General features: G+C 37.1%; 1 protein-coding gene and 2 non-coding genes across 3 annotated transcripts; 2 read left to right on the top strand and 1 right to left on the bottom strand.

Moving 5' to 3' along the window:
• Window positions 1-2,089: 2,089 nt before the first annotated feature.
• On the top strand, window positions 2,090-2,161 carry TRNAQ-CUG. The gene has a single exon. It is a non-coding gene; the product is annotated as a tRNA-Gln (tRNA).
• Window positions 2,162-2,642: 481 nt separating this feature from the next.
• LOC121806225 (protein DEFECTIVE IN MERISTEM SILENCING 3-like) lies at window positions 2,643-6,444 on the bottom strand. Its single transcript, XM_042206194.1, has 8 exons — window positions 6,289-6,444; window positions 4,956-5,108; window positions 4,709-4,823; window positions 4,196-4,433; window positions 3,733-3,924; window positions 3,325-3,648; window positions 3,015-3,243; window positions 2,643-2,897 (listed from the first exon to the last, which is right to left on the bottom strand). Exons 1-8 carry the CDS (start codon window positions 6,340-6,342, stop codon window positions 2,865-2,867), a joined length of 1,338 nt encoding a protein of 445 aa, XP_042062128.1. The 5' UTR covers window positions 6,343-6,444; the 3' UTR covers window positions 2,643-2,864.
• Window positions 6,445-8,075: 1,631 nt separating this feature from the next.
• On the top strand, window positions 8,076-8,226 carry LOC121810123. The gene has a single exon (XR_006052383.1). It is a non-coding gene; the product is annotated as a U4 spliceosomal RNA (small nuclear RNA).
• The last annotated feature ends 2,573 nt before the right edge of the window (window positions 8,227-10,799 follow it).

The raw sequence follows: 10,799 nt of genomic DNA, 5'->3' as shown, positions 1-10,799 counted from the left end.
GGGTTCGACGCGGTCGGTCGTCCCAGCCACACGACGCTGCAGAAATGTACTGCAGTCATCCGGCAGCTTGCGACTGGACAAACGGCCGACATATTCGACGAATACCTGCACATCGGAGACAGTACTGGGCGCTTGTGCTTGCTCAACTTCTGCAGAGGCGTCCGGGCAGCCTTCAGTGACGAATTTCTCCGGAGGCCAACCACGGAGGATTGTCAGTTCCTCCTCAACCTGCACGAACAAGTGCACGGATTCCCCGGGATGCTTGGCAGTGTCGATTGCATGCACTGGCAATGGAAGAATTGCCCGGTGGCTTGGAGGGGTTCCTACACGAGCGGCCACAAAGGCACCCACCCAACCGTTGTACTCGAGGCCGTTGCCGACTACCGACTTTGGATCTGGCACGCGTACTTCGGGGTCCCTGGCTCGAACAACGACATAAACGTGCTCCAACAGTCCGACCTCTTTACCGAAGTTTTGGATGGTAAAGCGCCGGCCATCAACTTCGTCGCCAACAACCGACGGTATAAAATGGGGTACTATCTCGCCGACGGCATCTACCCGAAGTGGCCGACCTTCGTGAAGACGTGCGGCAGGCCAGCGAACCCAAAGCAGGCTCTTTTTGCGCAGAAGCAGGAGGCTGCGCGCAAGGATGTGGAGAGGGCGTTCGGGGTTCTCCAAGCGCGCTTCAACATCATCAAAGCCCCGGCTCGTTCGTGGTTCATGGAGAGCATGGTCGACATCATGTATACGTGCATAATCTTGCACAACATGATTGTCCGAGACGAAGGACCCGATGCCGGAAATTGGTTCGACCCCGAATCCCCCGGAAGCTCAACTGCAAGTAGTCCGCCGCGAAGTGGAGCGCATCCATCTATACAAGAACGGTTGGCTATTCGGGCAAGGACACGCGACTCTAGCGCCCACACCCAACTCCAAGAGGATCTAATTGAGCACATTTGGGAAAACTTTGGCGGAGAATATTAAATTATGTCATTTTTATTTTTTTAGAATTTTAATTATGTCTTCGCTTTTTTAATGTTAAGTTGTAATATTGTTTTAATTTTAATAAAGTGCGTTTGTTTAAATTGAATTGGGTTTTAAAAAAAATTATAAATTAAATTGAATGAATAGTAATTAAGAGACGGTATAGAGACGGTTAAGAGACGGAGCGTTGCAGGTTCCGTCTCTTAGTTAAGAGATGGAGGAAAAAAGGACAGTGGGGCCCTCAAATAGTGCTCAAATAGTAGTTAAGAGACGGTTTAAGAGACGGTATAGAGACAGCGTTGTGGATGGCCTCACTATCCACTAAAATAATGCTAAACTTAATTACATTTGTGATAGTTAAAAAAATAATAGTATCTCAAAAACTAGATTTTTGTAGCTGTATGATGTCCCTCATGATTCTTTCCAAGAAAAGTGTACCAAGAACTAATGAAAGTAATACTGTTATTTGATGTCTCCATTATAACAAAAAACTTTTTATAAAGCCGAATTTCATGTGGGGTGGTGTTCAAATGAAGGGAACTTTTAAATAACTTATGTAAGAAAGAGAAGATAAATTCGTTCCAAAAGTTGAAACTGAAATCACAAAGGTTTGATGACATGATAAATTATTTGAGGTTGGAGAAATAGTAACTTTTTATTGGTTTTCCTTCATTTTCTTGCTTTATACGATTACCATATTATTTTTCGGTTACTTTGGTTTTACGAGATTATGATCTTGTATGAATATATCATGTGTTGCCAGATCGATATTTTTACTAAAAGAGATAGACAGGCATGTCATTATTGCGTGTTTTAGTTGTTTTTGTATTTGTCGTTAATGTGTTGCCTTTTTTGCATGTATTGTTGATCCCGTGTTACTTGAATTGCACAATTCTAGTGGGAATCTATTCATCAGTTTTTGGTTTTGAGCATTTTTACGCTCACAAAAAAACAAGATGAAGACAGCATCAAAATGTTTAATTAGAAGGCCAATGTATATATTTAGGATTATCATCAACGTTATATTGATAAATGTTAAAAATAATGTACCAAAAATTTGGTAAAAATGTATTATATAATTCTGATGCATTAATTATAACAAATCGGTTCCATGGTCTAGTGGTTAGGACATTGGACTCTGAATCCAGTAACCCGAGTTCAAGTCTCGGTGGAACCTACACATTTTCCTTTTTGCAGTTTTGGCCAATTTCCGCCATCTTTTAGTTTCCACATATTTCATGCTTCTACGAAGTTTTGTATCATTATTATTGACAGATTTTCCGCCATCTTCTAGTTTCCAACGAAATTTGCCCCCATATTTTTTGCAGTTTTGGCCAATTTTCCGCCATCTTTTAGTTTCCACATATTTCATGCTTCTACGAAGTTTTGTATCATTATTATTGACAGATTTTCCGCCATCTTCTAGTTTCCAACGAAATTTGCCCCCATATTTCATGCTTCTACGAAGTTTTGTATCATTATTATTGACAGTTAACCGCCGATTATGGTTCCAAAGTTTCAAAAATCGGACCCATAGAAGCAATATGTCCGTCCTTTGCTACGATTCTATAATCGGAACCGCAGTCTAGTTTCGCACCCTATCGATTAACCATGCATCCAAATCAATCCAATCGTCCTAATCTTGTTAACAATACATATTAGCAAAATTTAATTACTACTATGCCCAAAATTTAGTCGGTTAAACTCTTGCTACAGATTGAGTAAGACATGGAATTTCATCAGTACACACAAACAGATAGCTACCTAAATGCAGCCTTTACACTTTCACATCAAAGGATACTTACGATCAAGACTAGAAAGAAGAAGATGAAATGAGTTTGTGAAGCTCTTCAACAATCACAACTACTGCCTCTATGACATCATCCGGGCATCGATCCACGTCCCATCGGATACTGATCACACAAAAAAAGGTCATGTTCTTCGAAGTTAATTCCAGCAAGATCAACATTGATACAGCATATAATCCTACCTATATGGATATGAAGATGGAGATGTGATGGTTGCATTACCTGAGACGACACATTGGATGAGCCCTTAGCAAGAAAACGGAGTAGCTCCTGCTTCTTCTTTTCGTAGTTGAATCTAGCACGGGTCAGCAGATCTTGCTCTCTCTTCATATCTTCGTTTGTTCGCTCCCTCTTCCATTTAGTCTCCTTTATGTCCTTTTCAGCCTCGAGGTATTCCTCGGGAGGGTTGAACATCTCTGAGCCAGTTGGGAACTTCAGATCTATATCTTTCCTTCAATAGTACAAAAATGCCATCAATGAAAATCTACGATAGATAGAGGGACGTTAGGTGAGTTACGGTCAGATTTCTTACTCGTGTTCGCCCAAGGAGAATACTCCGGAACATCTGATCATTCCTCCATCTAGAGATATGGCGCCATTTCTTATACAAGGGAGAGCGTTTAACATGTCTTCCCTCGATTTATATACCTGCAAATTTGAAAAAAGATGGTAGAAGAGTGTTTCTCGAAGGCCATCCCCATTCTTCGAGGTACAATGCAGGTTATTGCTTTCAATGGTGATCATGTTCACAGCAAAACCCAGAAAGCCCAAAGGAGTCTCTCCATTAGGTAATCTTGGTTTTAGAAGATCAAGCCTCCGCTGAGGATCATCAGATATGAATTCACCCGCATACGGTCTAAGCAGAGACCAGAAAGGCATCACAATTACATACTGTTAATGGAGTATGGAAAATAAAAGAGATAAGCTAGCACAGCCAGACCTTATATCTTCAAGACAAATCACAATAAATTGATCAGCCAGTGGCTTCCCGATAGAAGCTGCAAATCCATGAAGGCCGAGAGTTTTGTCAATTACACCCTCCCTGTTGTATACTTCCAGGGCTTTGACACCTTCATACGTCTTGCAAACCACTGCTAGCATGGTGTCCTGGCCCAAATACTCAGAAAGAAGCCTGAGTCCAAAAATAAAAAGTAAAATCAAAATTTGTTTGACGGCCCAGAAACATGACAAGATGTACAGTTTTCCATGAAATGAAACCACACAAATGAGAATCAATTTATATTCATAAGCGAGCTTTAGAAACAATATTCTGAAACCAATAAATCTTCAGGTAGAATAATATTTCTATACAAATAAATCATACAAAGAAGGAAGCCTTCATTCAAAACTTTAGGCACTTAAAAATTAGCCAGTATAAGGTAAAACCGTAAAAGTGGACCAGCCTGCTAAGATTGTTATCCTCGAGTTTTCCAAGTGTGGCTACAATGCCAATAACATCCTTTGTGAGTGAATGATCAGACGACAGTGCTACTGCTTGGATTTTCAACCGATACACAAAAGCAGCCCCAGAGTTCTCGTGCTTAAGAATATTCTGGATCGTTTCTTCTCCACTCTTCACAAGTGCAGGGTCTTCCTTTTTTGTCTGAAAGAAACTTGCTTTATCATACTTCCCAAGAGCGACTAGAAGAAACGGGATGATCAGGAAGTGAATTAAAAAATAGCGATATAACAATAGTGAGATATATAGATGGATAGCTAGACTAAAAGATGAGTAATAATGAACTTATCCGTCAATATTTAGGAATAGTTATATCTACAAATCCCTTAGATATGTAACTTATTCTGAGATTTTAAGCATTCTTAATTCCTCGTCTGCTAGAATGAAACTGCACAAGTACTAATAAAAGCAGTATTGGAAAAGGCCAGACAAACTATTTGGTAAGGTAGATGGATACCTTGCATATCTGGAATTGATTCATCTAAATTTATCTTCAAATTCGTCAAGTATTTAAGATTTTCCTCGTGATGCTTAATTTTCAGACCCAGTTCCTGCAAATCATCCTTAAGTTTCTGCAAAATTGCATAAACTTCGTTAAGCGAGGTCATGATTTTTCCTTAAGCCGCAAATGATATCCAGATGTTAGAAACTGTACTGATATCACACATACTCCTACGCATGATCAGATAGTTTATGTGACAAACCTTAGAATGGGCAGCAATAAACTCAGCCTCGAGCTGCTGACATTTCCCTGCATTTTGCGTTTTCAGACTTGTCACCATATCTACGGAATTTGTTTCTACGTGCTTAAAAGCAGATGGTTCAGAAGCGACCAAGGTTCTGGGACTATATGACAGCTGCAAAGGAATGACATTACTCAGCTTATAGATATCACTACCACAGAGAAAGCTAATGCATCCAGACAGACAAGTGTTACACGAGTTAATACGTCAAGTCAACAAAGCATATCATCGACTTCATATGTTTTCTTCAGAAAAAAAGCAGGAAGATCTTTCGTGGGGCTATGTTTTCTAAATTTCAATTGAGAATATAGTTTTTATGCGCCGGCGCCCCAATCCCTTTCTGGGAATATTTGCAACAATTTGCTAAAAACTTGGATAATTTGAAGATCCTATATGGATAAGTAATGGTTTCAAGATGCAATTATGTAAAAGAGAAGCAGCAGCACCTCTCGAATTCGATTAGAACAGCAAAGAACCATCAATCATGTAAGACCAGCTCACACATTCCATAAAACAATCACACCACAAGAGGCTCACTAAATATACAGACGCCATATGTACACATAGTCACATACACAGAGATGAGTTTTGCTACACACATTGTGTTAGAGATTAAAATCTCCAAGGACATCATCGCTACGAACACTCATGCTATGGAACTATGAAGTATGAACACAAACAGAATTCAAGATAAAACAAGCATTCGCCAGAATGACTTGGACTCTCACCGGAGAGACTAGATTCTCATTCAATTTCTGGATGATTACAACTGATGTATACATTCTGTATTTATACAGACAGCTATAAATACAAATAACTGCTTCTAACTACTATATATCTAACAACATTGACAAGCTTCCTGCATCATATGACATTTGAAAATCTCGAAGCATTATGCATCAGTGAAGATCCACCACTAATCTCTCCAACATAAACTAATCCGGATAAAATCCGCACTGGATTAACATTTTGAAAATTGAAAATCCACACGATTTCCTCGGAACGTATAGCTATACCTAATTCCTGAAACTAATCGGCACACGCGCAACAAATTGAAACAGAAGGATCATCAGAAATTCACAATTCACGATCAGTCCATTTTATTACAGTTTCTTCGATACCAAAACGAGAAAGGAAAAATATATTGCATGTTCAACTCGAGAGGTTTTTCCAGTTCCTAAACGTAGAAAACTTCTCAGAGAGCCTAAATCCACCGATTTGAATTGCTAATTCGAAACAATCACTAAATAGAGCGGCAAATTAAAAGGAGAATCTAAGCATTACAAAAGAGCACCTGTGCTGCGGGATCAAGCGGCATTCTCCACGGGACTCCGCCGCTGCCGGACATCGCCGGAAGTCGGAGTGTGGCGCTTCTTGGAGAATGGGAGAACAGCACAGCTACTGTTGATTCCACAGCGTCTAAAGTGAAATGCTCTAAAAAAATTCTGCTCTTATTTCTCAAGTTACCCAAAAAATCAAAAAATTATCTCAAATTTTGGTTATTTCCGTAATTTTGAAAATCGGCAAAAAATTAAGAATCTTGAATTTTTTCTTAATTATCTAATAATGTATTGTCTGTATTACGATAATATTGTTTAATTCTCAATAATGGTGTTCACGTATTATTTTCGATTATCGTATCAGATTATTTTCGATTATCATAGATATCATGTCATCAAAAAAATTAAATAAATAATTGAGAATAAATTCAAATTTTTTACTTTTCCTATGTAATTTTCAAAATTGCCTTATCAACCAAAATTTGACCAAATTTCCTAATTTTTTTACACTTATTTATTCTGATATTTGCTCTTTTTAAGCATGTCATAATAAAGTTATGCAGTAATTCCACTTATCCTTGTTAGCATTATTTGTTTGATTCTCTTAGTTTGATAATAGAGCAAATTGTCTGAACATCCCTTTTGGCCGAATTTTGATTCTGACTTGCAACTTTAAAAATTAATTAAAAAAACTCTGAAAGTTGGATTTTTCATAATTATCTAATGAGGAAAAAATATGGCCAATGCGTGCAGTATTTTGATATTTTAAAACCAAACTAATGAATTCATGATAATGCATAGTTTTGTGATTGTCATACTAGATATGCCTCGAGGTAGATGTCACATTTAAGTGATGATACGTGATTTTAGAAAATACTATTACTTCCTCCATCTCACATTAATTATCACACTCCATACATTATTCTCTATTTTATTTTACCATTTATTCACTTTAACTATTTATTATCATTTTTACAAAATGAGTGTAGAAACGCAACTGTGACAGTTAATGTGGGACAGAGAGGGTATTTAGTAAGTTAATCAGAGAAAGAATAAGTAGTTGAATGTATTAAGAAAATTGAAACGGCAATTAAAGTGACAATGAAGATAAAAGAAAAAGTGGTTGAATGTATTAATTAATGTTTACTTTTATTAAAAGGAAATTTGACATATTTTAAGGATTTAAAAAAAATGTGATATCTACTTAGGACGGGTGAACAAATTTCACCAAAAAAAGACTTTTTTTTTACAAGATACTCCAAATTACAAATAAGTGGAGTACTAACTATAAATAAATATAAATTCATTATATTTCGGGTGATTTAAATTTTATGACGAACCAAAATTTAACAATTTTTTTAATATTTTGACAATTTTTCCTTGATTGTTCGACTCTAATACCCTAAATATTTGTATTGGTATTGTTAATTTTACAAGTCACATAAAAATAAAGTATCAATTTGCTCATTTTCTCCCTACATTTACAAACTAGATAAAAGAATAAATTGAGTTTTAATACTTTATTTTATTTATAAAATTAATATTTTCAATGATCATTTTCATAATATTAGAATTACGTTAAAGGGAAAAAAACGAATGTCCGTAGTTAAGGTAATTTATAAATATAAACTTAATAACAATATACATTAAATTTCACATAGTTGCAAAAAACAAAACAAAGAGAAGATAAAGTGATAGAGATAGAGTTGTGTAGGCTAATTTCATCATCCCACATCGATAATGACATACAAATATCATGTGTATGATGGTATAGAAGGGCGACTAATACAAGGTTGAAGGTATCTTTGCGCTTGGGGCAATGACGCAGCTAGTGAGGTTCTAACCGAAGCGCGTCAATTGCTGGTTTGGATTCGGCCCATTCTTGTAAATAGCTTGTTCCTTAGTTATAGTAATACTACTAGTTAAAGGAATAATTGTGTTTAAAATAATAACAAAATAATATATTATATTTAACTTTTTAATATATTAGTTGTTTTAGATTTTTTAGACACTGTTGTCGCATTAATACATTTATGTTTCACTATTCATCTAAATCACTAGGAAACTTACATTTGTACGACAACTCACTCGAAATTTTTTTATTGTGAGATAATTAAGAATTCTTGAAACTTTGTGAATTTTCATTCAAATTTAAAAAGTGTGAGACAAACTAAAACTTGAACTAACGTCATGATTTGGCATGCAACTAACCTCTAATTAAAATTATATATAAAGAATTAAAATTATGAATTTCAATAAAACTAAAAGAGTAAGTACATCATTTCAATATCCGATCAATGCAATAGCAGAAAATAAAATACATATGGTTTGATAATAACTTTTAGAGTTAAAAGTGTGATTTTCAATTATTTTATTAAATTAACGGATCATCCGATACCCAAAAATTGAACGATAAATAGTTAAATCAAACCCAAACCCAAACCCAAACCCGTGACAGATAATTGCAGGTATCGGACCAGGACGGGTAATACCCAACACGCGATATCTATCTCAACGGCCCCACGAGTATTATGAAATAGACTTAGCATATATACCTAGTGGCTCTTCAAGTATGGATTACACATTAGTTAATTTGTAGTTATAGTGGACTAATTTTGTAGGTGGTAGGTGTGATTGTTTATAGGGTAGGTGTGAGTTGGTTATAAGGCCACCCGCAACGCGTCTCGCGGGTGGCTTGTATTTCGTCCCGCCGAGACTAGATGGCGTCGAGACGCGTTGCAGTACCCCGTCTCGTCCCGGTCTCGCCGAGACGCTCGTCCACCGAGACACCTCGCGAGCTGTCTCGCTTGAGCGACGTGGCGCGCTCCGGTGCCATGCGTGACACCCACTCGCCGGCCCGCGAGTGGGATTCGTCACGCTGAATCAATAAATCATTTTTTTTAAAAAAAAATTGAATTTAATTAAAAATAAATAAATAAAAAATCGAAAACGACAATATTACTGTTTTTTGACCGTTTTTTATTTTTATTTTTTTTACTCTATAAATACTTCTATTTCATAATCATTTCACAAATAAATACACATCAAATCCTCCAAATCATCTCCATTTCCTCTCCAATTTTCATCTAACCTCTCATCACAAAATGTCCGGCGATTGAAACTCTGGCGGTGGTGGCTCCGGCGGGTTTGACATCAACGCGTTTGGAGACTAGGGGGCATGTACAAAGTGTTGGGTGGTTTCGGTTCCGGTTCGTCTACGCCGGGCACCCAGGGCCCGTCGACGCCGGGGATACCAACTACCCCATTTTGATGTGGATGCATACGCCCGTCCCTCCGCACCGAGGTATTCGCAGGGATTATCCCAAATTCGGGAGGATTATCCGAATGAACCTCATCCGGAAGGAGGACGAGGTGGTGGAAACTCTAGGGCATTCGACACCGTGGAGGAAGAGGCGGAGGCGGCCGAGGAGGATGAGGATGTAGGCCGGCATCCGTACAACCGCAAGGACACAATGGCAGGAACCGAAAAAAAATTACATTATTATACAAGTGGTGCAAATGAAATGAAGTTCAACGGGATGTATATATAGGAACAGAAAAAAAATTAATGAAAAAAAGCGGAATTCCGCGAGCGTCAACGCAATTGCGGACGTCCGCACGGAATTCCCGGCGGAATTCCGTACCCGTGCCTGGGACGCGCAATGACGGACGTCCGCCACGGAATTCCTTCACGCCGGTGGGAATTCGGCGTCGACGTCCGCCATTGCTGATGCTCTTTAATCAAAACTTTTAGATATTATTGACTTGGGCCCACTGAATTAATATGCAGAACCTAAAAGTAGTAATGTAAATTAAGTACTACTCCTGTAAATTAATTATTTATAGAGATATATGGAATTACTACGTTTGATAAATAAGAAAAGGAAAAAAGGAATGAAATTGCATAAGAATGGAAAAGGAAATAAAAAGAATGAAAAAAACATACCTGCGTAGATATGCATTTTGTTCTTAAAAATTTTAAAACATTCCAATTTGATATTTATATAAAATTAAAAATTATCAAAAAATGATGAATTAAAGTAGTGGGACTATGAATAAGACAAGGTGTCATGTTTGAACTTCTGTAACTGCATTGTTAGCGTTCATGGTACTGTTTGTTATACTAACGTGATGCATTGTAGCGTTTATGGTAATGTTTGATGTACTGACGTTATGCATTATTGGCGTGTATAATAAAATTTGACATTGACGTAACATGTGAGTAAAGTTCGGCTAAAATTTTATGACTGCTGTAAAATAACGTAGAGATATTTTGCCAAAAATAACAAAGCTCGGTGAATTACAACAAATGCACATTTATGTGTTAGATTTTAATAGTTGAGAGATATTCATTCCGTCCCAGCGTAATTAAGTCATAATAGTATTTCTTTTTTCGTTAATAAATATTGTAGGTGAGTTGTTGTTTTTTTTATATAGCAAAAATCAATATCATTAACTTCTCATTTTCATGCAGTATACAGAGAGGTCAAAGTGAGAAACAAAAACACCTGATAATAAGAATTTT

This window comes from Salvia splendens, chromosome 6, assembly GCF_004379255.2.
Source record: "Salvia splendens isolate huo1 chromosome 6, SspV2, whole genome shotgun sequence".
In the NCBI taxonomy this organism is placed as follows: Eukaryota; Viridiplantae; Streptophyta; class Magnoliopsida; order Lamiales; family Lamiaceae; genus Salvia; species Salvia splendens.
Note: the sequence above shows the minus strand (reverse complement) of the source record. Positions and strands in the feature narration are given on the sequence as shown.